Source organism: Neolamprologus brichardi, chromosome 11 (assembly GCF_056152115.1).
Source record: "Neolamprologus brichardi isolate AB-2024 chromosome 11, ASM5615211v1, whole genome shotgun sequence".
Classification (NCBI taxonomy): Eukaryota; Metazoa; Chordata; class Actinopteri; order Cichliformes; family Cichlidae; genus Neolamprologus; species Neolamprologus brichardi.
The window spans coordinates 19,916,724-19,942,794 of record NC_142114.1 but is presented as its reverse complement, the minus strand read 5'-3'; the positions used below and the strand labels follow the sequence as shown (position 1 = coordinate 19,942,794).

General features: G+C 37.6%; 5 protein-coding genes across 5 annotated transcripts; all 5 read right to left on the bottom strand.

The window, feature by feature from the left end:
- Positions 1–1,061: 1,061 nt before the first annotated feature.
- Positions 1,062–2,698, bottom strand: apoc2 (apolipoprotein C2). The gene is made up of 4 exons (XM_006808200.3): positions 2,557–2,698; positions 2,219–2,278; positions 1,655–1,814; positions 1,062–1,571 (listed from the first exon to the last, which is right to left on the bottom strand). Exons 2-4 carry the CDS (start codon positions 2,265–2,267, stop codon positions 1,487–1,489), a joined length of 294 nt encoding a protein of 97 aa, XP_006808263.1. The 5' UTR covers positions 2,268–2,278; positions 2,557–2,698; the 3' UTR covers positions 1,062–1,486.
- Positions 2,699–4,718: 2,020 nt separating this feature from the next.
- apoa2 (apolipoprotein A-II) lies at positions 4,719–6,547 on the bottom strand. The gene is made up of 4 exons (XM_035915506.2): positions 6,425–6,547; positions 6,156–6,200; positions 5,412–5,643; positions 4,719–5,156 (listed from the first exon to the last, which is right to left on the bottom strand). Exons 2-4 carry the CDS (start codon positions 6,196–6,198, stop codon positions 5,000–5,002), a joined length of 432 nt encoding a protein of 143 aa, XP_035771399.1. The 5' UTR covers positions 6,199–6,200; positions 6,425–6,547; the 3' UTR covers positions 4,719–4,999.
- A 786-nt stretch (positions 6,548–7,333) lies between these two features.
- On the bottom strand, positions 7,334–8,431 carry apoc4 (apolipoprotein C4). The gene is made up of 4 exons (XM_035915507.2): positions 8,322–8,431; positions 8,064–8,109; positions 7,883–7,967; positions 7,334–7,685 (listed from the first exon to the last, which is right to left on the bottom strand). The coding sequence occupies exons 1-4, from the start codon at positions 8,322–8,324 to the stop codon at positions 7,493–7,495; spliced, it is 327 nt and encodes a 108-aa protein (XP_035771400.1). The 5' UTR covers positions 8,325–8,431; the 3' UTR covers positions 7,334–7,492.
- Positions 8,432–16,001: 7,570 nt separating this feature from the next.
- apoc1 (apolipoprotein C1) lies at positions 16,002–17,271 on the bottom strand. The gene is made up of 4 exons (XM_087848302.1): positions 17,120–17,271; positions 16,580–16,649; positions 16,343–16,481; positions 16,002–16,254 (listed from the first exon to the last, which is right to left on the bottom strand). Exons 2-4 carry the CDS (start codon positions 16,632–16,634, stop codon positions 16,194–16,196), a joined length of 255 nt encoding a protein of 84 aa, XP_087704428.1. The 5' UTR covers positions 16,635–16,649; positions 17,120–17,271; the 3' UTR covers positions 16,002–16,193.
- A 3,533-nt stretch (positions 17,272–20,804) lies between these two features.
- On the bottom strand, positions 20,805–23,106 carry apoeb (apolipoprotein Eb). Its single transcript, XM_006808199.3, has 5 exons — positions 22,951–23,106; positions 22,623–22,688; positions 22,371–22,524; positions 21,989–22,276; positions 20,805–21,906 (listed from the first exon to the last, which is right to left on the bottom strand). The coding sequence occupies exons 2-5, from the start codon at positions 22,663–22,665 to the stop codon at positions 21,561–21,563; spliced, it is 831 nt and encodes a 276-aa protein (XP_006808262.2). The 5' UTR covers positions 22,666–22,688; positions 22,951–23,106; the 3' UTR covers positions 20,805–21,560.
- Positions 23,107–26,071: the final 2,965 nt, after the last annotated feature.

The window sequence follows — 26,071 nt, the reverse complement described above, 5'->3', positions numbered from 1 at the left end:
CATGTTTAAAGCAAATGGAAACAGATTTTTTCCAAATAAAAGCTGGGATTGAAGTTCCTACGTTTGAAGCCACCAGCCAGCTGGGGCTTTCTGTGTGGAGTTTGCATGTTCTGCCTGTGCCTGCATGAATTCTCATTAAGTACTTCAGCTTCCTCACACAGTCCAGAGACATGTGTGTTAGGCTAATTGGAGATTGTAAATTCTGCTGGGAATCACTGCTCGTCTCTATGTGTTAACCCTGCAATTGACTGGCAACCTGTCCAGACTGTCACCTGCCTTCACCTTATGTCACCTATGATAGGCTGCTCCCATTATGTGAGCCTTAATTGGACAAGAAGGTTAAGAAAACTAATGGATAGAGGAGAAAACACTGGAGAATGCAGCTCCTTTCAAACTCATCCAGTCTGGACAGATCTGTATGCATGTTCAGTTGCAACTCAAGGATCTAAAACCATTATTTTAATATTAATATTTGTCTATTCTTTTTGTTCCAGTGATTATAGTCATTGTACATAAACCATGAGTGGTAGTGTGGGATCACTGTAGTCCTTAAAACCCACACAAATGTGTAATTTGTTCTGTGCTTCTCTGATGCAGTCTATATCCTTTGCAACGACTACACAAGACAAGATTCTTTAAAGCAGATTTTTTTTTTGCTTGGTTTGTTTCTGTTGGTAATAGCTTCAGAAGAAGCCGCATGTTGTAGACTTGTGCATTAATTAAAAATCACTTGCTCTTGCATCACTGATTGTCAGTATCCATAAAACAAACTTCAGAGTCTTTGTTGTTTATTCATCTCTGTCAATTTCCCGCCGCTCACATTTTGCATGTTGTTTCTTTTCATCCATTATTAATTACAACAGAAGCCTCTGTTCTTGTGCTGCCTGAGCTGATAAAAGTCTTGTGTCTCACTGCAGATTCGTACAGACAAAATCACGACCTTTTGCATCACTGAGTTGAAAGATGACACCGATCTTGCACAAACAGATGGGGGCAAAATGGGCTGAATTTAATACATCAAACACTTCACAAAAATACCATGTACCAACCACAGACACCTGTTTATGTTTTTTTCAGTATAAATATTTTATTTCAAGATATAACAAACACTGAAATTTATTCAGAGATGCCATGGTACTGTGAGGAAACAAGCATATCAGCAGGTGGTAGCAGATCTTAAAATGCTCCCTTTCTTGTGCTTGCCAAATTCTCATGTCCATTTTCTCATTCCAAGCTCTTAGTTGTTTTTCAAAGGACTAAAGTCCCCATTGGGTGGTTATCATTATTTACCTCCAATGCAGTGGATTGAGAAAGTGCTACAAAATGCACCTCGTCCATTGTGTTAGAGAGTTTGACACTTGCGTGTGGGGAGAGTATCGCCAAGGACAGAATGTAAAATGAATTCTGAACCTTTCTTGTTTAGGTTGAAAGTCCTTACACAACCATGTAACGTTGTGGAGGTCATTGGATAACTTTTTTTTCACTATTAATGGTGAAAAATATGGTAAAGCTGGTCATGTGCAATGCCAAGATAGGTGCTCATAATGTTGGAAGTTTCAGTGTAAAGATTCCTGTGGTAAAAACACAGAATGAGAGCAGTTATAGATTAAAATGAACATTTTTTTGAATTCATCTTAATATCAAAATGTCTTACTTTGCCTTCTCCTCCAGCTTCAGGCCTTTGATCTGTTCCAGGTAATCACTGGCAGTGTTGACCGCACCTGCATAGTAGGACTTGACAGTATCTGTTATTTTTGTGATGGTCCCTTGCTCTTCCTCATCAACCTGCCTTGGCACACGGAAGCTTTCAGCACCTATGCAAAAACAGGCCACATTAGTTAGAGGGTTAAAGACACGAGAGGCAAAAAAAGACAGAGAAGAAGAAAAGTCTTTCACCCTAATGTCTTCACTTAAAACAAAACTTCATTTCCCGCTAAAAATGGTATGTCAATGCATTCAATAGCTTTTCTATATCAGAATATGTGATGTGAATTTCAGTTTTGACCAAAATGAAAAACAAAAACATATCATTTAGTCATCTGGTTTGTATCCATTTTCTTGAACTGAATGTGCTCATTATTACTCTGTAGAGATCTCGCTTATGTTACAAACAGGTTAGGATTGAAAAGCTTAAAGTTTTATTATCACTAAATTATAAAAACCTCCTGGTATATTATATATTTGTGTTGTTGGCTTTACTCTCTGAGGACAAACTTACTGAGTGCAAAAAGTGCAACAAGCACAGTGATGACCAGCAGCTTATTCATGGTCCTTGGATCTGTGAATGTAGAGGAAAAAAAACATTTGAAGCTCCCTTCTTTCCATCCACTAGGGTGAGACATTGTCCAAGATTTACCCACTCATCCAGCCGATGTGTTTGTTATATTAACTGTGCATATATGTTGTTTTAGTCCACTTCTAACATTAAAACACAGAAGATCTCCCCAAATCTCCCAAACGGTTAGGTCATCTTTCGGCTTTTTCTCATACACAGTGAAACAGCATGCGTCTATTTTAAAACTGCTCAGTAAATGAATCAAAAGTGTTGGTACTCACTCTATTCCTCTGCAGAAGTGACTGTGAAAAGAAAACAACGTAAGAGGTAGTGCCGGCCCAGCCTGTTTATATAGGAGTGTAAAAGTGGTGACTTGTTGCTCTCAGAGCCAAAGTGCACTCTGTGGGAGATAAACCTGGACTGCTGTCAGCTGTGCGTTTTTTTTTTGGAGTGGTTCACCATTGTGTCTTGATAAAGCAGATATTGGGATAATGCAAATACAAGGATAGTGAATAAAGCATGACAAGGTACTTGTAACAGTGGTAGCACAGCTGTGGTCAGGAGTGACTTTAATAGTATAGACTGAAAACAGCATTGTGGAAGAATGCTGACAAATAAATGTGGCCCAGTCAATTCTTTTCCATTGATAAGGTCAGTATCAGCAGACTGTTACTCCTTGTGCTGTTCACAGTCTACATAAGGAGGCACTTTAGATTTGTATAACAAGACTCAGTCATTCATAACACACTGCAACAGTCCCAAGTCCTTTTAAAATGGTCCAAAGTCTAAAGGGTGCTGAACACGTCACCCACACTGATTCTGGTTATGAAACAGCCACATTAATGAATATATGGTGTTGCATTGAAAACTCTTAAGAATTTATTTAGTTAGTTAGTTAGTTTTTTAAGAACAAAAACAATCTCTTTCCACTTGTCTCTTCAAAAACCGTCAGGAAAGGAGAAGTTTGGTCACAGTTACAAGCGGAAAACATTGAATCCCCGTCTTGATTCTTTTCAATTTGAAATGAAAATACAAGTCTAAAGCTGGCTGTTCATCTTATGTTGTTTTGTCCTCACGTGCTCTTTATTTCCTATTTTCCCTAATAATTATAACATACTTATAATATTCATTCTTGAGACAAAATCTGTCTTTTTAGCCTTGAGGCTGTGGTTATATATTAAAGTAAATATTTTGGCTCTGGGTAATAAGTGACAGTTTCTTGCTTGCCATGGGTGAACATTTGGTGAACAGAATTCAGAGTCCAGACAGCTTTGTCAATATCAAGCACGTGCTTTTTTTTGTTTGTTTTTTAGCCAGAGTAAAAACAATTTTATGAGGAAACAATTTCAAATAAAATTCTGACCTACGAAAATATTGAATTTGTGAGATGTTTAGATCTCTTTTTGGAGAAGACAGAATTTGCCAGAATTCACGAGGAGACTGGTTTAAAAACATTTCAGTTTGTGCTGGGAATAATTGTTAATGTGACAAAAAAAACTGTTTTATCTCTTTTATTTGTTGGAGCTAAGTGCTTTCCCCTGTGATGTCTACATGTTGATGGAGGCCTAAGTAAACATTCAATCCAATCATGTGTTCCAGTCTCACATGTCATGTTGTGTGCGACCCCAAGAACTCAGGTCAGTTGAGTGCAGCTGTGGGCAGCAGTGGGGTTCAAACTGTTTGAGAATTTGCACTTTTGATTCAACCCAACTGAATAAACGCTGTGATGGCTCATCTCGGCATGGTTATTGCTGTAGCTGAAAATAACATTGGTGTATTATTGCATTATAAATTCAATCAGTGATTTCTGCTGTCGTGAACGCAGGAAGAGTATTTGTTTGCTGCTCATATGAGTAGAATAAGGCAGATATTCCACATGTTCTTGCAAAGTGCTATTCAACAGGAAACCTGTATTAATATTCAAATTATGGAAAGTTAATTCAAATAAAAATGTCTGAGATTATTGTACAGTTCTCTTCAGTAATTTTAGGTTAACAATCAATTTATGTAAAGATACAAAAGAGACATTAATAATGTGTTTTCAGTATTTCTGTCACTAAAAAAAGTTTTCATATGGGATTATACAAATTCACTGTTCAGGGGACAGAGTTTGACTTATTTCAGGGTATTAATGATATTATTAGCTTGTGTTTAAAGCACCACCTTTTCATTATATTTCCAGTTTTATCAAGGGGACAGCTCACTGCAAAACCACAGTGAGTAAAAAATAAACCCATGGTGTTTAATTGAGTTTTCTTTTTAAATTTATGTTGTAATAAATAGTGTGTTTTCTTCATAATTAAAAGTATGAAATGTATGAAAAAACTCTATACATACTTTAAAAGATACATCAGAAGATTAGGAAATAACAGAATTATCAAAGACTAGAACTTTTTCCTCGTATCATAACAGGAGAGGATCTGAGTGTATATGAAGAAACATATTTCACAGAGTTTTCACTTAATTTTATTGAACACGCCCACATTACATACACAGTCACACACAAACTCTGGTTAGTGTTTCAAACATAAAATACTGTACATGCACAATTTGCATATGTGGTGTTGACATGTTTTTCATGGTTTTAACTCTGCATGATTGGACAAGTATTTTGATTTAAAAGAGGCAAAGAATTGTATTTGTATTCTTCTTCTCCGGTGTAGTTACTATGACCTATCATCTAACAAGGGCTGCTGAGAGGCAGTTTGCTCCAGCTGGTCTTCTTTACTCAGCAGGCAGGACTTCGTCCAGGACTGATTTAGCGTGGTCAATGCCCCTGCCCAGGGTGATGCCAATGTGGGGGCGCAGGTAGTATTCATAGACACCCAGTGCTGCTGTACGAGCCTTGTCCACTAAGGGAATTGCTTCCTGACCGATAGCACTGATGAAAAGAGGAAAAATGGATGATTTTAAAAGTATCCACGATTGAAGAATTTACCAAATAAATCAACAAAACCATAAAAACTGTCTGTATGTGTTTGTGCTGAAATTGTGAAATCTAAACATTAATTAAGTAGCATCTAATAGCAAATTATGTTTCAAGTAATGACATTAGCAACTTACAAAGGTTTATTTTCTTTTGGAGCCGCCTGTGAAACATTAGGCGTTACTAGGATAGTTATAGGTGAAAACTTACGTGGCAACTTTCACAAAGGCTTGGTACTCAGGCTTGCTCTGCAGATTTTCAGCAAATTCCCTGGCATCCTGTGAACGCTCATTGTCACGTATGCCCTCCACAACGGGAGTGGCAGCAGCGTGCACCTTGTTGTAAAAATTCATCAGTCTCTTCATGAATGTGGCTTTGTGGGTGTTATATAACTCAACCATTTCTGGCGATGGTTCGGGAAGTGCACACAGGCTCATAGAGACTGGAAGGCAACAGAGTTGAGATTTTTAGAGAGAGAGATGAGAACTAGTACTATTAAAACAGTTGCAAGTAAATTCAATAATTACTGATGTATACACATGTTAAAAAGAGACAACAAAAAAGATTAATTGTTGCATTGGGAAATTTCACTCAACTGTTTAGGTGGTTAGTGTGTAAATGTTATTTAAAAGCCAAATAAAAACTGTCCCACATATCTTGGCACCTCACTCTCAGTATCAGATTTCCTTGGTCGGTATTTAAATTTGAAATTTTTCTGCTACAGCAGCTCACTGTATTATAAAATTAAGCACTTGTGTTGCATGTCAGCTACATATAAATACGTGCAATATTCATCCATGACACAGTGTTCATTAAATCCCTGAGTGCAATAAAAGCATGTTAGACTGGGCCAATCAAACATGATTAAAAACAGTCACATCAAACTCAATTTGCTCAAAAGCCTGACTGAATCGTAACTGTTACAGAACATTTAAGGTTTACAGGGTGACTTACCCTGCAGCACCAAGATCAGTGCAAAAACATATTTTGCATTCATTTCTGAAAGACAAAAGACGAAAAAGCAAATGAAATTCACATTTCAACTTATTGAATTGTTTTCATATTTTAACAACTGAAGATCATGAACAAGGTGATTAAATTGCTAACATTTAAAGCAAAACTGCATTTCCTAAATATTTCACGAAAAGCTGTTTTAGTGAAATCTACTCTGTAGTTGCAGAAGAGAAGCTGCAAGGGCAGCTGCAGGAAGAAAAAGGGATTACCTGCTGTTGCGTTGGATGCACAGATCCAAGAAGTGACAGTCTTCTCTCAAACCGAGTTGTCTGTAACTCAGAGCGCACATCTGGACAGGAAGATATAGGGGGGGACTGCAAACAAACGTCATCTGATGAGCATACACACACATGCTTGCATGCACATGCACGCAAACACACACACGCATACACCTACACAAAGTCCAGTGTACGTGACATTCTTTAAATGCAGAATGTGGAAATATGGCTTAGTTGTTATGTAATCTTTCTGAAATGTACGTTTATCCTTATCCATATGGCAGGATGCACTGTGGCACTGTGGAAGTTGCGTGTTTGCAGAACGTCATAACAATTACACCTCATTTTATAGAAAAAACTAAAGCAGCTCGTGTGTCTGTATCTGTTATGACAAAAGATAATGTTAACTGTATCGGCTCTTGATGATCAGCACTTTTTTAACAGCAGATTTTATAGTATGTACTCAGATATTGGTGTCAAATGGTCAACAGGTCAATCATTCAGAACGCAACCCAACGCATTGTACTGAGCAATGGCTGCTGGGCATTCTGCCCTCACCTTTCACCCTAATACTCTGCCAGCAATGGGATCAGTTCCCTTTTCAATAGTGTTTTAAAAAGGTTTCTCCTCTGTATATCTTCATCTCACTGTTTTCTTTTTCTTTTTAACCTTATTTTTCACATATCCACATGCATCCATTTAATGCTTGAGATTTGTTTTACTTGTCGATTAATGCACCTGTGTGTGACTTGTACTCACGTAATCAAGAAGACAAGCTTTTCAGCTTCGATTAAAACCAAAACCAAAATGTTGGTTAATCGGATTCAGTTGGTGTGCTCTTTGTTTAATAACAACCAAACAAATACAAAAACTCTAAAACCTGCAGCAGAGGCAAACAGATATGTTGTAAGGATATTTATTAACAACTCATTTGATTTTTTTTATGCATCATACATTAGTACAAGCCTAATGATAAACATTAAATTAGGATCACTTCAGCAGTGAAGCCATGACGTTTAGTAAGAATACTGATTTACTCTCAGCTTCTCGTTAAGTGAGTTAATCAACTCGAGTTGTGTTAAACGGTGTGTAGTGGCCGATGGTAGTCTGAATCCTCTCCCACACTGAGCTTTTGACGCCAGAGGCCCATTTAACATAGCTGTCAGTCACCGGTTGAATGTGGTCTTCATAATAAGCACCAGCAAAGCCTTGTGTTAGTTCCCCAAGCACCAGGATTTTATTTTTGGCTGCCCTGTGAGATAAAAGCAGCAAAGTACATATAATACACAAATAAATATGTTATTGTGCAAACTTTTTGACACAATAAGTGAAATCAAACTAAATATTTTAACAATTCTGATAATTTACTGATCATTTACAAAGAGTTCTAGTCTGAACTTGTGAATGAACTGCATTCAGTGGTCAACAGGTTTTTTTTTTCTGAAATACCTGACCCTCTCTGCCAGCTTCTGCAGCAGTCCTGGTGAGTCAGGTTCTTTTGTGGGCTCTATTTGGGCCAGAAGTGGCCCACATGCTGCAAAGAAAGATGCTTGTCAGTCAATTAGAACAAAACAAAACGTGATCAGAAATGACAGAATCAATGCTGAAGAAAGTATTTGTAAAGTCATACCTTGCATTAGTAAGAAAAGACTGAAAAGAAGTGCTTTCATATGGCGCTGTCATGGAGAATTAAAGAAACCCATACATCATAACAGTTCATGATATTGTTATTAATATAACAGAACTCTTTGTCAGCACAGTCCATATGCAGTTTATATAGCAGATTATATCAAAAAAAATACTGGTTCTTTGTCTTTGACAGCTACAAGAAAAACACAGATTTGTGCATTGTCATTAAGACTACCATGATCAAGAGAGTATATTTTACCATTTCCTCTGGCTCTGGTCAGCAGGAGTTAAATGAACCAAATGTTATCTAGCCACTTTATTTGTATTTGGCAATGTGAACATTGGTCCTGATCGGATGATCATTCATCAGTTTTTTTTTTTTCTTTGATTCACCGGTAGCAAATCAACAAGTCTTATTATGGTTTTATTTTCTCCCTAATTTGACTTTGAAAAGTTTTGTTGTCTTAGCTAAAAAAAAAAACACTCACACCTGACAGGGCATTCAAAGACATTTGAGTTAAGTTTTAGTTTAGGTAGTTAGATTTATACCTTTTTGAAAGATGGAACTTTTACTTGTTTGGGAAAAATTGGTTTAATCCATTTAACACAGATCTACCATTTACAATGTGTTATGATTTGTCTTTCATGTTAAGTATCACTGTGTTACAATATGAATGTTAGTAAAATCTAATTTTTTAAATAAAGTCCCAAACTCTTGGGATCTTTCCCTAATCAACCGAAGCTGAGTTCCACCGCTGAGCAAATACACTTTGGTTTAGGTATCTCTATTTTTGGCAGACGTTGATATGCTCTGTATTTACAGAGAAGTCAAAGTCTGTCTTCCAGCACCACAGATTTTAAGTAAAAATCTGGAGCAAAAGTTTCAGACAGATAAACATTTTCAGCTAAGCGAAGCATTTTTTGTGGGCAGAGTCCACCATAAAATTGATTTTGTGTTGCAGTCCACAGAGTCTGCTCTTCCATATGGAAACAGCTCAGCACTAATGTTCAGATTATGTTTCATAAGAGCACTGTACTCACAAACCTGGTCTTGCAGCTGTCTAAATATGCTGGATCAAAATTCTGTTGCCCTTGTCTTTAAACTGCTTTATGTTAAACATCTGGACAGTACAAAGTAAACATTGTGTATGTGTGTCCCTGAAAAGGCTGCAACTTAGAAAAAAAAACAGAAGAAAAACTATGCAGACACTGCCTGTTTATAAGGTACACCAAGATAAAAGTGATGTATAAACAGCTTTGCAAAAGATCTCACCTTCAAGAAGATTAAAGCTTTGAAGCTTTACCTGACATTACCTTAAAGTGAAACTAATTTCACAACAATTTCAAACAGGTGATATCAATTGCGCGCCCATGTCTGCACCAGCAGCTGACCTCTGTCAGGTTGTTCTCTTCAGGGAAACAGAAATCAATGAACTGGAACAACTTGCTGATTATTAACTCATCATAAACAGTGGCTTTATCCCAGGTGTTGTGAAATGCACAAAGCCATGTTGGCACTTGACCTTTGCTTCAACTTACTGACACAAATGGATTAATATCTATTAGATGTTACTTGGTAGCCTTTGAAAAAAAACTAGTCAGATTTTTAGTGGCCACTGGTAGACAAATACATAATTCTCCAAATTTACTTAGACATTCCACACATGTTAATGGTAGGTAATTAAAGAAGTTCATATAACAGTGTTTAGGCCTGGATTCTGGAAGTACTTCAAAGGTGGTTCACAGACCTTTTGTTGTTTTTAGAATGGACAAAATTGGAATAGCATAGTTATGTGTTTCTATAAAAAACAAAAATAATCTGAGCAGACACATTGAAATGATGTATCAAAACAATATTGCTTTTAGTCACTTGATACTCCAACCAGTTTTTTTCATTTTCTATTTATTTATTTTAATCAAGTTGACAGTCTCTGGCACTTGATTGAAACATATATTTTAGATAATTTATTTTATTTAAAATAAACAGGGCACGGTGGTTAGCACTGTTGCTGCACAGCAAGAAGGTCCTGAGTTCAATTCCACCCTCAGGCCGGTTTCTTTCTGTGTGGAGTTTGCATGTTCTCCCTGTGTTTGCGTGGGTTCCCTCTGGGTACTCCGGCTTCCTCCCACCGTCCAAAGACATGCAGTTTGTGGGGATAGGTTAATTGATTAATCCAAATTGCCCATAGGTGTGAATGCGGGAGTGAATGTGAGTGCGACTGGTTGTCTGTCTCTGTGTGTTAGCCCTGCGACAGACTGGCGACCTGTCCAGGGTGTACCCCGCCTCTCACCCTATGACAGCTGGAATAGGTTCCAGCGCCCCCCGCGACCCTGAAAAGGATAAGCGGAAGCGAATGGATAGATGGATGGAAAATAAACAGTGTGAGCAATAATCCATCTATGCATCCATCCATCCATCCATCCATCCATCCATCCTTCTTCTCCTTATCCGGGGGCAGCAGCCTAAGCAGAGAAGCCCAGACCTCCCTCTTCCCTTGCTTGTCCAGGGGAGTACCAAGGACCAATGTTCTCAGTTCCCAGACCAACCAAAAGATATAATCTCCAGCGTGTCCTGGGTCTGCTCCGGGGCCTTCTGCCGGTGGGACATGCCCAGAACACCTCACCCAGGAGGCACCCAGGAGGAATTCTTTTAATTCAATTCAATTCAATTCAATTTTATTTATATAGCGCCAAATCACAACAAATGTCGCCTCAAGGCGCTTCATAGATACAGAGAAAAGCCCAACAATCATATGACCCCCTATGAGCAAGCACTTTGGCGACAGTGGGAAGGAAAAACTCCCTTTTAACAGGAAGAAACCTCCGGCAGAACCAGGCTCAGGGAGGGGCGGCCATCTGCTGCGACCGGTTGGGGTGAGAGAAGGAAGACAGGATAAAGACATGCTGTGGAAGAGAGACAGAGATTAATAACAGATACGATTCAATACAGAGAGGTCTGTTAATACATAGTGAGTGAGAAAGGTGACTGGAAAGGAAAAACTCAATGCATCATGGGAATCCCCCGGCAGCCTACATCTATTGCAGCATAACTAAGGGAGGATTCAGGGTCACCTGGTCCAGCCCTAACTATATGCTTTAGCAAAAAGGAAAGTTTTAAGCCTAATCTTAAAAGTAGAGATAGTGTCTGTCTCCCGAATCCAAACTGGAAGCTGGTTCCACAGAAGAGGGGCCTGAAAACTGAAGGCTCTCCCTCCCATTCTACTTTTAAATACTCTAGGAACAACAAGTAGGCCTGCAGAGCGAGAGCGAAGTGCTCTAATAGGGTGATATGGTACTACAAGGTCATTAAGATAAGATGGGGCCTGATTATTTAAGACCTTGTATGTGAGGAGCAGGATTTTGAATTCAATTCTGGATTTAACAGGAAGCCAATGAAGGGAAGCCAAAACAGGAGAAATATGCTCTCTCTTTCTAGTCCCTGTCAGTACTCTTGCTGCAGCATTTTGGATTAACTGAAGGCTTTTCAGTGAGTTTTTTGGACATCCTGATAATAATGAATTGCAGTAGTCCAGCCTGGAAGTAATAAATGCATGAACTAGTTTTTCAGCGTCACTCTGAGACAGGATATTTCTAATTTTAGAGATGTTGCGCAAATGGAAGAACGCAGTCTTACATATTTGTTTAATATGTGCGTTGAAGGACATATCCTGGTCAAAAATGACTCCAAGGTTCCTCACAGTGTTACTGGAGGCCAAGGTAATGCCATCCAGAGTAAGAATCTGGTTAGATACCAGATTTCTAAGCTTTTCAGCGCCGAGTACAATGACCTCAGTTTTATCTGAGTTGAGAAGCAGAAAGTTAGTGGCCATCCAAGTCTTTATGTCTTTAAGACATTCCTGCAGTTTAACTAATTGGTGTGTGTTATCTGGCTTCATGGACAGATAGAGCTGGGTGTCATCTGCATAGCAGTGAAAATGTATGCTATGTCTTCTAATGATGCTGCCTAGGGGAAGCATGTATAATGTAAACAGAATTGGTCCTAGCACTGAACCCTGTGGAACTCCATAATTAACCTCAGTGTGTGAAGAGGACTCTCCATTTACATGCACAAATTGGAGTCTATTAGATAGATATGATACAAACCACTGCAGTGCAATACCTGTAATGTGGAGGAGTAGCAGCTCTACTCGGAATACACTCCCTAATGAGGTAGAGATCCTTACCCAATCACTAATGGAGGGGCCAGCCAACCTTTGGAAAAAGCTCATTTCTGCTGCTTGTATGTAAAAGCAATAAATCACAACTCTGAAATCAATTTAATTTGTAAATCATACATACAAATTGCTATTTGATTTAAGTTTTAATTGCTAATAAATAAAAAAATAAATAAATTTTGTGGTTCAGGCTTGTTTTATACAATGTACATATATATATATATATATATATATATATATATATATATATATATATATATATATGAATGAAAGGAAGCAAAAATAAATACATTTTTTTTTAAAAATGGCTCGTTTAGACACACGGGACCGAGTGGTATATATATATATATATATATAAACAAGCCTGAAATAATAATAAATAATAATAATAAATAATAATTTCATCTGTTAAAATTAATCACACCTCTCAGGTTGTTATTGATTTTCCATGGAGTTTAAGCAACAAGTGAGAGTTTAAAAACTTCAATCCAGTTAGGATCCAATGGTGTGCAAAGCATATGGACGGTCTTCTGTAATAGACAGGAAGCGTTTAATCAGTGCTTAAATTTATTACAGAATTTTCCAGGGCAGGGATAGCTCCATAGGTAGAGTGGTGGCCCCATAATCGGAAGATCAGTGGATCAAATGCACTAATCGGCTACCCTGAGGTACCGTCCCTACACACTGCTCCCCGGGTGCCCAATGGCTGCCCACTGCTTCACTGAGTGAATGGGTTAAATGCATAGAGGAATTTCCCCACATGGATCAATAAAATATACATTATTATTGTATGGATGAAAACTTGAAAAAAAATCTTCAAAGATTACAGACTTATGTGTGCAGAGCAACATGTTATCTGAAATATCAGCCTTCATGCATGAGAGTGAGCATCTTGTTGGTGAAGGGCTAGCTGCAGGCTAGTGATAGGATCTTGTCATCTTTTCTACTTTCAATCAAACCAAATTGATATTTCTTAACTTTTAACTGGAAAAGCCTCTACAGATGGAGGTGATAATCTGATAATCACAGAGAGGAAAATTTACAAGGAGTGCAAAGAAAGGAAACCTGAGACAGGATAGGTTTAAAGCCAAGAGTGGCCTACCTGTGTATGTTTACTTTAAAATATCAAAGTTTACTATATGAATAATTGTAAAGCAAACAAACAAACAAACCAAAAGTTGATGTTTTGAGTACATTAGTTTCCTGAGAAAAGCTCATTCTTTTCATCATTGACCTGCAAGTCTCCATGCCAGTATATAAAGTTTTAATAAACTAATACATAAATTAAAAAGCTTTCAGCTTTAATAATAAAATCAGCTTTATAATTTATGGCAAAGGAGTGGGATTAAATAAGTGTTTACTTCTTCCCACTCCCTTTCAACATGTAAATTAATCAGAAAGTTTTTTTGTATGTATTTTGTATAGTATTTTTTTTCTCTCTTATTTTCTTTTCTAAATATACCTGTAAATTGTTCCCATGTTGAAATAAATTACCAATCAATCATCAATCCAAATCAGCTTTAATAAAAATAAATCAGTATTAGTCATAAAAATGAAAAACATACCTGTTTTCCATCTAAGAAGTGTCTTTAAAAAAATCTATGTGCATCTCACTTTGTAAGCACGCTGCGTTTCAGGAGGGTGGCCCAAACACCATGCAACATGGACAAGTGGTGACCTTGAGGCGTCTCTGCCCACTTTAGTGGTCAGCACTGATGTAGTTACAGTATTGTGGAAAAAGTGTTTGCCCCTTCCGGATGTCCTATTTCTTTCTATGTTTGTCACATTTAAATGTTTCAGACCATCACACAAATCTAAATGTTAGACAAAGAATGCAAAATGCAGAATGCTGATTATGATAGAGACATGCTCAATTTTATTCAGCAAGATTGTGTGCTGAAAAATAACTCTTAGATTAGAATTCAAAAACCACTACTTGTTTAACTATCATTTACAAGTGATAGTCACAAGTATGTCAAAAAAATCTCAACAATTGTTGGCTGTAGATATTTTATCTTGTAAGGTAAAGACTACAATAATAAAGAGAAAAGCCAAACAAAACTAAGATCTTAAATCCATGTTTCTAATAGTTTTAGGACTGTATTTGTGTGGGAATTAATAAAGTCATTACTAGTTAAGATCAGAGGACTTAACTACTGGCTTTATTGATCATTAGCTAAACAGAGCTATGACTTTTTGTCAGCCTAACAACAAAAAACTCAAGGTTGTCCTTATTGTCTTCAATCAGTGACAAGTAGAAAGATGGTCTAGATGGTCTTTTTCCAGGATAAATTAGGATCTTCTACATTAGTGAGACAGAATTTCATCTTCAGCTTTGGGTTCTCATTTAAGGCTGACAAGTACTTCTGATTTTACTTCTAATTTTAGGTTTTCTTTTTCAGAGGAGTATCCAGAGTATCCAGGGTCATATGCAGCAAGGATGTAACTGTACTAATAAAATAATCAATGTCTTTGGGAATAGTGTTTAGGTAGCTTGTGTTGGCACATGGCAACAGTGGAGGAATTAAATCTATGAACTTTGTTACAGCACTTTCTGAATGACATTAATTGTAATGAAATGTATTCTAATGTATGCATTGATTAAAAAAAGCAGAAAGATTCATCAAATTTAAATTGTATATTGAGTATATTTAGATATGTACTTTCCTAAGGGATCAGTTCATCACGTGAAATAACACATTTCAGTAGTGATATAATTATTAACAATTCTAAAATCTGGAGTGGTGGCCAAGATTTCAAACTGTGTAAAAAGAAAAAGTGCTTTATTGCTTTTTAATAATTAATGACTAGACTGCATTGAATACTGAATAAAAATTTGTCTTTGTAAAGATTATGTAAATTGTTAAGATCAGACTGTATCTGAAAATATTTTTTTTCAGTTGTTCGTTTTTTGTTTGTTTGTTTGCCTTATTGTAACTTCTGTTGTGTATTGATTCAAGAATTGAGAAGTCTGACTTACAAACATTTGCAATTGTATAAATATTATTATTTTTTAATTAAAAGTCTCATTGTATCACACACACACTTAATGAAAGGGGAAAGTAAGTTTTATTTTTATGCATCAGCAACAGTAAAACTTTAATGGAAAAAAAATCATTCTGCTGAAATATGCAATCGCCATTACTTACATGTTAGATGATTACTTTTAAATTAACTGAGTGCTTACTACAATGCTGAGCAGTTTATCTAACAGACGTGAATGTTTTTTTGTTTCCGTTGCTCAAACTGTATTTTTTGTCTTATTTCCCTGTTTTTCACATCCTACCTTCTTTAGACTTTTATTCCTTCTTTGCGGCTTAAACATTCCTGTCCTCATTTAAAAGAGGAGTAAGTGGGCAAAACTTTATGTGGTCCATTTTGTCAGATAGTTGCAATGAAAAAAGGAGAATGAACTACAACTCTAACCTATAGTAACTGTGACCTGAGTTAGAGCCAGGAAGTCAAAGACCTCATTTCTCAACATTTTGTTTTCACAGCAAGCCGTCTGATGCAAAAGGCCAATGTCCATTTGTTGCTGATGACTTGACCTACAAGATTATACTGCTATCATGCCACAGTACAATCAAGAACTCTTTTAATCAGTGAATACAACAATACACACACAAACACACACACACACACACACACACACACACACACACACACACACACACACACACACACACACACACACACACACACACCACACACGTCATGTCATGTTTTCTTGCTTTGCATGGCAACAAATTGAGGATCACCCACAATTTATGTTTTAAAATATTTGCAATTTCTTTATTGCACTTTTCAAAAAAAAAAAGAAAAGATTACACTCTTTACAGGTAACATAATTATTTAGTCTGTGTAGAGCAACGTGACATGTGAAATATCGGCCACCCACGAGCAGAGTGAGCATCTTAGGCTGGTTGCTGGCTAGCGACAGGTTCCTGTCCGCTTTTCTACTGACTCATTTCCCCGAATTTGTCTTTCACCTTCTGAAAGGCATCTGAGAACCAGTTCCTGGGCAAAATAAACACAAGTTAGATGGCGTTGAATTGTGTGTGTGCCTATATGAATAAATATGCTTATTCCCTGTATGTATGAGTACCTGGTGTTGGTTCCAAATTCGCTGTTGTGTATATCATCGAAGGCAGTCTTAGTTTTTTCAGCGATGGACTGACCAATTTCAGTCAATTTCTGACCAAACCTGTCAAATTTGTCCGTAAAGCTGGTATCGTATTGGGCCTCTGTAGATGGAGGCATATTCAAAGAGAGGGAAATTCGCATCATGTGAAATAAGAACAGCATGACTGGAACAGGATATGTTTAAAGCCAAGTAGCCTACCTGTGTATGCCACAAAAGCCAGCATCAGCACGGCAACTGCAAGGTACAGTCTCATTTTTGCTGTAAATGACTGAGAATATAAAAGGGACAGATTTTTGTCTTTTTTCACACATTTGCTGAGGAACACTAATGAAAGTGGAAAACAGTTAACGTTTATCTTTCTTTAAAAATTGCGCCTCTGCTTGTCAGCACCAAGGTGACTGGACAGCTCCTTTTACTTTTTGTCTGTTATTTCTCTACTTTGAGTTTACAAAACTGACCATTTTACCGATAAAGCACCTTTGGTCATGATATTTTTATTAAAGAAAAAAAACAAAACAAAAAGAACCACAGACACACACACACACACACACACACAAAACCAAACAAACAAAACAAACAAACAAACAAACAAACAAACAAAGGTTTTGAATTATTTCATGCTCTTTGTCTACTAAAGTGCATGTCTCTGCAATCTTTAATAAACTTTCAAAAGATTATTTTTTAGTCCTATAAAATACTATATATATATATAAATATAAATTTAAAAAATATACATACCTGTTTTTTGTCTCAGAAGAGAAAAAAAATCAAATGCCTTTAAAAGCCTATGTGCGTCCCTCTTTATAAGCGCTTGGTTTTAGGAGAGTGACGCAAACACCAGACAACACGTACAAGTGGTGACCTTGAGTCGTCTCTGCCCCTTTTATTGACCAGCACATTGACCAGCAACAAGATATGTTGTTTGTGATAGAGACGTGCTCAAATTCATTATGCAGCAAGATTGTGTGATATCCACCACGGTGATAAAAGAGAGAGAGCGAGGAAGAGAGAGAGAGAGAGAGAGAGAGAGAGAGAGAGAGACTCTAGATTACAGTCATGAAGTGATGTATTATGTGTAATTATTATTTACAAGTAGTACTCAGAAAAAAAGCATGAGAGACATTGAAAAGCATAAAGACAATATAAGTATGTGTATATATATTTTTGAAAAAATCAAATCACAAGGATATGAAGACATGTGCATTCATGGCAGAAACAGCAGCTTAGTAGATAAGGTGAGATATGATGTAGAAGAACAATAGTTCAATAGTGATATAATCATCACCAACTGACCATTTGGAACCTCCTTTGGACCTGAAGCTCTGGCTAAATTTTTAATTGTATCAAACACTTTGCCTTTAATACTTTTTAATGTGGGGTGACTAGACTGCAATGAATACTGGTTAAATCTGCCTGCTTTTGATACATGGTGCACATTTTTAACACAAACTTTCTCTTAAATGTTCTTTTTTCTTTCTTTTCTTGCATTTTACATGATATTTTAGAGGTTGGAGCAAACCTTAACTGCTATCATTAAATAACTGTTCAGCAACTTTTTTTTCCACCTCTACTCCTACGGATAGTGTCATAATAGCTCAACCCTAATGAACATTAACATTGATGTAACATGACATCTTTTGTTATTTGTTTGGTTTTAGAAAGTCACAAGTAGCAGATAAAGTTCTTTTCATATCTGTCTTATACAAACCTCCCCTTGCTTATAAAAGGAGTAAGTGGATAAAACTATACATGCTCCAATTTGTCAGTTTGCACCGGAAAAACAGTACAGTTGAATGAACTACAGTAATCCCTATTATGAGCTGAGTTAGAGCCAGGAAGTCTGCATCTACCAATTCAAAGACCTCATTGCTTAACATTTTGTTTTCACAGCAAGCAGTCTGATGCAAAAGGCCAATGTCCATTTGTTGCTGATGACTTGGCCTATAAGGTGTTACTGCTATGATGACTGGTCTAATTGACTTAAATACGACTTAACATGCCTCAGCATCTCCATCTCTTTTGTAATGGAGTGGCTGGTGGGCTTATTTATGAGCTTGAGCTTGCGTGCACAGAAACTCCTCTTGAATAATTGTAGGAGGCATAGGGCGTGAAAGTGCATGTCTTGTGTGCTCACAATTTGGAATAACAAGCTTACAGGAGGGCTGTTTTTGTGTTTGGCCAAGGCCCCTGTGGTGACTGATGTTGTGTGCCAGCTCTGAAGAAGGTGAAAAGGATGGTGAGAAGAGTGGGGGTTTTAAAAGGAGGTAAAATCTCTGCAGGGATGTTTTTGGGGTTACTAGCAGTCATGGGCTAGATAGCACCTGCTAAATAGCTGTTTTTTTTTCCCTTCTTCTTCTTTTCCTTTAATTCTTAGCACTTACAGTGCAGACACCCTATAGTACAGCAGACAGAGCAGAATTGCTGAGGTAGCAGGATGCTTGTGGTTTTCCTGTTTTTACCACTGATGACTGATCCTTTAACACAGTTGACTGTGTACTGTAGGAGTTTCACTTGTCTGTTCCAAATAAACCCTGGTTCCTGAAAGAAGTGATTTCACCGAGGATAAACACGTAGTCATATCATCAGTCACTCTTCAGTTTACATGCAATGCCCTTTAGCACTGGTAGAAAGGGTAAACATGTTTTGAAGAGAAAAGAAACTGATTAAATCTAGTCAATTTAGGGAAAAAAACATACAATAAAATAGATATAACTTTCTGTATCAGAGAGAACTGATGATTATTTTGAAAAAAAAAAAAAAAAAAGTAAAGCAGCAAGTCAGGGAAAGTAGAGTGTTATCAAAGTTTTTCCATTAGAAAACCGTTTGGTGTGGCAGGAACATGGACAAATCTTACACTTCTCATCAAGAGTCATTTTATTGTGTTTCACTATTCTTGTATTGCTTTTAATTTCAGGTTGTATTCACAATAATTTGTATTTTTATCAAATAATGTGAAATTTCTAAAGTCATTTTGTGTCTCGACTGCAGAAACTTAATCCTCAAAAATGTGTGCTCTCGAAGCACCGTTTATGTTTCTTTATGTGGCACGTATAGTTTACTTATTCTCCCAAAAAAGAAAACACAGCTGCATCTTTGTGTTTCCTGGATTCAAGTGGAGAAGAAAATCTGAACAGGGGACAAATGGTGTCCCCTACTGGCCTCGGACTCAAACTTCAAAGAGAAAATCATGCTGTGTTTAAACAGCCATTTTTACCCTTTTTCATTTAAAGGACAATTTCCAGCGTATGACAGCTGAAGCCACCTTTTTTCCTGTGAATGGTGCCTTTGAACTGAAGTTAAAAAACATAATTTTGTTCTTAAAATCCTCTTACACTACTAAAACCGCTAGTTGAAAAAGGTTTTGGACAAAATACGGGGAAAGATGGGAAACATAAGCAGTTTTCTATATATGTCAAAGTATCTTATTCTATATTGGTGGTGGTTTACTTATAAAATAAATTTTAAGCAAGATAACCATCACCTCAATGGTAATTTAATCTGTGGCACAGAATGTTCCCAAATGCCTGCTGGGATCAAGAGAAAGGAATTTCAGGGGAGATTTTAACAAGTTTGGACTAGAAAAGGGTAAACTAAGGGATGTAAGGGGGTGGCTGAACAAGGAAGGCAAACCAAAAAAATCCTGATGCTTATGGTGGAGTAGAGGAACAGACAAGGAGCCTGGGTTTAATTTCAAATGTTCTTGTTATTGCACTTATCCATTATGATTGCTATGGAGGATGTAGGTGGGGGGATTTGGAACTGAACCCATCCCTTTTAACACTGGGTGAGAAGCAAATACACCGGGAAGAAGTCACCTGTCAATCACAAAGTGGACAAGTAGAGACATATAAGTCATCATGTTTTATGCGTTCCACCAATGAGCAATTTAGATTAGTCAAGTAACCTAATAAGCCTGTTTTTGCACCGTGGGAGGAAACTGAAGCACCCAGAGGAAACTTAACCACAAGGAAAAGCAACACAGTACGACCCAGCTGGTCTTTGAACCCAGAACCTTTTTAACATGAGGCAACAGTGCTAACCCCTGCTTTATATAAGCCATTATATAAATACTCACATGGTCTTATGTAACCACTGCCAAATGTAACAATGTGACAGCAGCACAGGGGCGCTACGTTTTTTAAATGGCTTGATAATCTTACTAGTAAAAGCCATCAAGGCCGCTATTCTTTTATAGATGATGTTAGACATGTTATACTTTATAATGCCATAGCACCGTTATGCAAAATAATCCAGTTTCCAAGCATTAATTGCATCTAGTCTACATTATGAAGCAGTAATGTAATTATTTAAAATAGTCACCAACAGCATCAGCTGTTTCCACTCATCAGGTGTAACTGAACCCAAAGTTAAATAATAGATTGCTCATTAATGTTTGATAAGAAAAACAAACAGTGAAAGGAACTATTTTTTCTAGGTTCTTTATTTACTCAGCACTGTTTAGCACACTGCAGTTAAAGAAAGTGCACTTACAGAGAGCAGCATGGTGGGCATACAACATGTTAACCACACTTGTGAAGTACAGACAGGTGTTACATTTTACTCACTGATTATTTGCATCAAGTAATTTTATGATCCATTTCTCTGTGAAGTGCAACACAGAAACAACAATAAACAGGACTCCTTTATGTTGGTTCGGTATCACTTCTAGAAGAAACGAGATAGCACTCATCGTTGTTCACTGCATTTATTGAAATGAAAGACATTGTTGTTATGTGCATCGGAGGATAACGGGATGAAATCTCAAGCTCAAGCTGAAACTCTGCGGTAATAACCAAACAAAATGTAGAAATTGAATACAAAACTTGTGGGAATAGACGGATATAACAGTTAATTCATAGTAGAAAAGCAAAGGATATTACAAATAATTGTTGTCTTTTTGCATAAGAAAGGTTGTTATTGACTGTGGTGCTTGTGTTCACTGATTAAGGGAGTCAATGAGAAAATAAGAAAGGGTGACTGTGCAGAAGGAAGAACACACCTGTTGACTGTTCTGCACCTTATCCTCCCTTGTCTCTCTATTCAAGCCCCATATCCTGAACACTAGAACACTCAGTGTAAAGATCATCAGCAACTTTCTCCTTTTCTCATTTTACCTGGGTGTAAAGAAATCAGCAGTGTAGCCATTTCACCAACCATCTACCACTTTCAGAGTCTCTCTTTAGGCAGTGGTTGACTCCTTGATCTTGTCTACAATCTCCTCAAACTGCTCACGGATCTTGGTGGCATAGGGGGAGAACAATTCTGTCATCTCTTCAATCTTCCCCTGAACTGAGGTGCGCAGTTCCTCTGCAGTGGCCTCCAGCTGGGTCCTGATGCCCTCAGCCTGGGTCTCTAGCTGCTGACCCAGGCCCTCAGCCTGTGTCTGCAACATAGCAGTGATGTCACTCAGCTTCTTATTGCTGTTGTCATTGGCCTGCAGGACATAGGGCTCAACATGCTCCTTCACTGTATCCAGGTTCTGGGAGGCACGGGACTGGATCTCACCCATGTAGGTGGCCACAGTGCTAAAATAAGAAAGGAATGGTTCGATTAAAGTTTATATTTCTAAACGCAAGAGAGAATTCTAAAAGTTTCTGCCCAACTTACCTGCGAATCTCCTCAATGTCCTTATTGAGGCGCTTCTGCAGTTTATGGATGAAGTTGTTCATGCGGCTTTCGAGATCACCAGTGTTATGGTCCACCATAGCCTGGAGCTCACTGTGATACTCAGTGCCGCGCTCTTTGGCATCCAGCATGTCCTTCTGCAGTCTGTTGATCAGAAGCTGAACGTCTTGAGAAAGCTGGGCAGTGGAGGTCTCAGTGTAGGGAACCAGCTTGGTCTGAATGTTATTTTTGTATGTTTCAAGCTCTGCCATGGTGTCAGTGATCAGAGTGCTAGAAGCAGAAGAACAAGAAACACTAATCAATGCATTGTTCAGTGCAAGGAAAAACAAAGGAAAGTACTGATTAATTGCTCAGCTTCACTTACTCTAACTCCCTGCTGAGCTGAGAGGCCTTGAGGTTCTCCACAACTCCATCAGCATTTTGGCCCAGCTTGGCAATGTACTCCCAGAAGCGATCCACACTTTCCTCCCATGGATTTTTAGTGGCATCAGCCTGGCGAACAGCACGGCCATTGCAGCCTATAGTGGGCACACATAGAAAGCATGGATAAATAAAGTAACTCAGATATAATAAAGTGTGACTGATAAATACTAAACCAGCACATAAGTCCACTTACCAGTGATGACTGCCAGAGCAAGGATCAGGGCTACAGCCTTCATGGTTGTTAGACAGTCAGATACACCTATGAAAAGCATAAGCAACGCTCAGAAAATCAGCAATACAATAACATTTACATTTGCATCTTCCACACTATTTACTGTGTTTTTATAAACTACGATATAGACTGGAAATTTAAAAAAAAAAAACCCAAAAAAACAACGCGAGTTTTACGTTTAACACATACTCAGCCAATAACTAAAGTGAAACTTCATAATTTCTAAGACTTGGCATCAAACAAAAGAGGACAGCATGTTTCTCCGTTCTTTCTATCGTATTTCACTCACCTGTGAGGTTGAGATTCCTCCGTGCTCTTTAGTTGGTGACTGGGGGTTTTTATAGCCCTGGGAGGCTGTCTCTGCCCGTGTTGCGCAGAGAGCGATCGCGCGGGCACGCTCACGCGATGGTGATGATGATGTTGATTTGTCTGCAGATAATCATGTTTTCTTCTGCCTAACGTGCCACCGAAACCTAAACGGTGTGCTTTGTTGGAGGGGGGATTGAGCAATCTGGTTGTCACGAGAACAAACGGGGTAAAAGTTCCACGTTCAACGCAACGACAAATATTCGTCACATTATTCAGTTTTCACGTTTTTATTCTTAAATTTATTAGCAAAAGCAGTATCTAAAGAAGTAAAAAAATAAAAACTTTAGAGTAAAAGTTTCTCCGTCAGAGATTTAATGCCCTTATTGACGTATAGATTATTAGTGCAAAATGAAATACAAATAAAGCCATAACCCACATAATGTATCAAAAAGATCTTAAGTAGCCTACTCATACGTTTTAAATTGTTTTGAACAGTTGCCAAAATAATTAAACCGTTTGTGAGCATGCAGAAACACAAGTTTTCGATAGTGTCATTGGTGTTTATTTCGCAAATCCCTTGTGTGTTTTCCTGTATTTTCCTGTATTTTTTCCTTTTTATTGCAGTATTGCCATTTGGCAAATAGTCCCCCCCCCCTCCCCCCTCTAGTGCTCATTGTTGGTTTGTTACAGATGCTTGAATAACTTAGGAGGCTGTTCACAACTTTGCATGATTTCTTTGATGTTTTCACCATGTGCTCCCTGAATACAAATCCTCATGTTTTGGCTCCAGGATGTAAAGCAGCCTTTCACAGATGCATTTCAATCTAAATACACAGACAGTATTGACACCTCACCTTTTCACCCCACATAGACATGCAACCCCTCAAACACATGGCACATTTGCATGACAATCCTGCTCTCACATTCAACTGAATATAGTATGAGTGGTTTTACTGTTTGCATATAATATGTACCTCCTTGTATTTTCCACTTTCTAGTTTCTAAATCTTTTTTTCTCTTGTGCAGACATAAAATAAAACAAATATCCAGTAAGTGCCAGAAGGCGTTACCCCAACATGATGAGCATGTTCAGACTCGGGGACACATTAGGTAACCCTCAACATGCCCGCTGTACAAAAGAAGGATTACAGGTAATAAATCCAATGAACAAAGTGAACATATTGAGCAAAAGATCTAAATTATACAGATGTGACAGAGGAAAAAATAAAACATGGGTTTTATGTTGAAGGCTTTCACAACCAATCGTATTCTGAAAATTTCCAGGATTTTGAAACTGGTGTAAGTCAGAGGAAGTTTGGTGTAGAAAGAAGTTACTTACCCCTGCTTGTTAAACACCAAATATTTGTTTAGCAGCAGGACAGGACAGTCATGGGACATTGTGCATATTTTTCCTGCATTTACATTACTTTAAAAGCTTTAAAGGTTTGTTGTTGCATTGACTGTGAATTATTATTGTTACATTTGATAAAAATCACATATTTCTGCCTAACAAGTTTCAGGCTGAGTTCACTCTTGCCCACGTATAGGCCTAATGACATTTGCCCTTCGGGCCTTGTTTTTTTTGTTGTCAGCCCAATTGGTTTTTCTCTTTTGTAATTAGGGCCAAAGTTCAAATGGGTTTGGTCAGGTAATTAACATGTTTACGTGAAAACATTACAATATGATAACCCAAAGAGGTCAGTCTGTATAGAGGTATTTGAAAAATCCTTTGTTCTCCTTAAAAGGGGAGAACAATGAGAGGAAAGAAGTCATGAAAATGGGATTTATTTATTTTTTTCAGTTAAACTCAGAATGTTTAGGTACAGCTGTGCTAAAATAAAGACCTTTCGATCCTTATTCCAAGACAAAAACGGGTATAGTGTATGTCACTGCAGGAGTCACAAGCTAAAATACTGTATGTTCAACTACAGTTCATTTGTTCAAACACAAAGAAATTACAATTTACTACCAAAAACATTGTCATGCAACATTTGGGATCTTATTTCCATGAGGAGCATGTTCAACAGTTTGTATGCAACAGTCTCCAACATTAGCTACTAAGACTCATTTTCATCTTGGTGATTACAAATACAGACAAGAGGCTTTGTGACTATTCTTGCAGAAAAAAATAGACCATCTTGACCATGCGTGTAACAAGTGGCCAGACTGCAGGAACTCAGTCTCATCCTAACTTTGCCATGCCATCAGGACAAAGATCAACAAGACAGACGGAGAAGTGAAAGAGAGAGAAACAAGAGGAACTATGAGGTAATATAATAAAACATCTGGCACAGTCATCCAGACTGTAACGGCTTCTCCTTTTTTGCTTCACAGCAACAGAAGTTTGAACAAAAGTAACCCTGATGTTGTTCACTTGAATAAAGTTTAAGGAATTTGACTTTTTGGTTGGGATGATCTCACTCCATTAAATAGGCAGTCATCTGTTTAGATGAGTCAGTGAGGTTACTGTAGTTAATGCCTGTTTTCACGTTAAAAGCTATAAAACCACACAACCCACACAACCTCAACATCTGTGGGTTGAATCCCTGATAGGGGGAGTGGCATGACTGTAGCATGCATGCATATATATATATATATATATATGTGTGTGTGTGTGTGTGTGTGTGTGTGTGTAGCTTTGCTGACTCGAATAAAATGCTTGCAACAGCAGAATTTCCATAACCAAAAGTTACACTGCAGACTTCTGAGAGTGAAAGCCAACATTGCATTCAGTGTTTCAGGTTAAATTAATAAAGCCTTACATGTGGATCCAGCAACAGAGATCATACAGCAACATGTTCATCCTTGGTCACCAACAAAGTCAGTTGATATTATTGGGAAATAGGTTTATTTATTTATTTGTTTATTTATCACCAGAAAGATAATTACATTTTCATACTTTCATACTGCCAATCACTAATTACCTCTACTGATTAAATAAATTAGTTATTGAAGTAATTCTTGGAGCTTTACACCGAGAAAAGTCATTCTTGCACTTTTGAACAATTTGCCAGTGCAGTTCTTCAGAGAGGGGTTAACCCCGCCTCATATTTAATTCTGAGAGCACTTCATGTGAAATGTACCAGCATGTGCTTTTCAGA

Coding starts and splice junctions, on each gene's coding strand:
- apoc4 (XM_035915507.2), bottom strand. Junction 7,968..8,063: donor TCTTTTCTTACTAATGCAAG/GTATGACTTTAC, acceptor CTTTCTTTGCAG/CATGTGGGCCACTTCTGGCC. Junction 7,686..7,882: donor AAGCTGGCAGAGAGGGTCAG/GTATTTCAGAAA, acceptor TTTATCTCACAG/GGCAGCCAAAAATAAAATCC.
- apoc1 (XM_087848302.1), bottom strand. CDS start 16,634: ATGAGACTGTACCTTGCAGTTGCCGTGCTGATGCTGGCTTTTGTGGCA. Junction 16,482..16,579: donor GGCTTTTGTGGCATACACAG/GTAGGCTACTTG, acceptor CTCCATCTACAG/AGGCCCAATACGATACCAGC. Junction 16,255..16,342: donor GAATTTGGAACCAACACCAG/GTACTCATACAT, acceptor TATTTTGCCCAG/GAACTGGTTCTCAGATGCCT.
- apoeb (XM_006808199.3), bottom strand. CDS start 22,665: ATGAAGGCTGTAGCCCTGATCCTTGCTCTGGCAGTCATCACTG. Junction 22,525..22,622: donor TGCTCTGGCAGTCATCACTG/GTAAGTGGACTT, acceptor TGCCCACTATAG/GCTGCAATGGCCGTGCTGTT. Junction 22,277..22,370: donor CAGCTCAGCAGGGAGTTAGA/GTAAGTGAAGCT, acceptor TTCTGCTTCTAG/CACTCTGATCACTGACACCA.
- apoa2 (XM_035915506.2), bottom strand. CDS start 6,198: ATGAATGCAAAATATGTTTTTGCACTGATCTTGGTGCTGCAGG. Junction 5,644..6,155: donor ACTGATCTTGGTGCTGCAGG/GTAAGTCACCCT, acceptor GTTGCCTTCCAG/TCTCTATGAGCCTGTGTGCA. Junction 5,157..5,411: donor GCCTTTGTGAAAGTTGCCAC/GTAAGTTTTCAC, acceptor TCTTTTCATCAG/TGCTATCGGTCAGGAAGCAA.
- apoc2 (XM_006808200.3), bottom strand. CDS start 2,267: ATGAATAAGCTGCTGGTCATCACTGTGCTTGTTGCACTTTTTGCACTC. Junction 1,815..2,218: donor TGTTGCACTTTTTGCACTCA/GTAAGTTTGTCC, acceptor GTTTTTGCATAG/GTGCTGAAAGCTTCCGTGTG. Junction 1,572..1,654: donor AAGCTGGAGGAGAAGGCAAA/GTAAGACATTTT, acceptor TTTTTACCACAG/GAATCTTTACACTGAAACTT.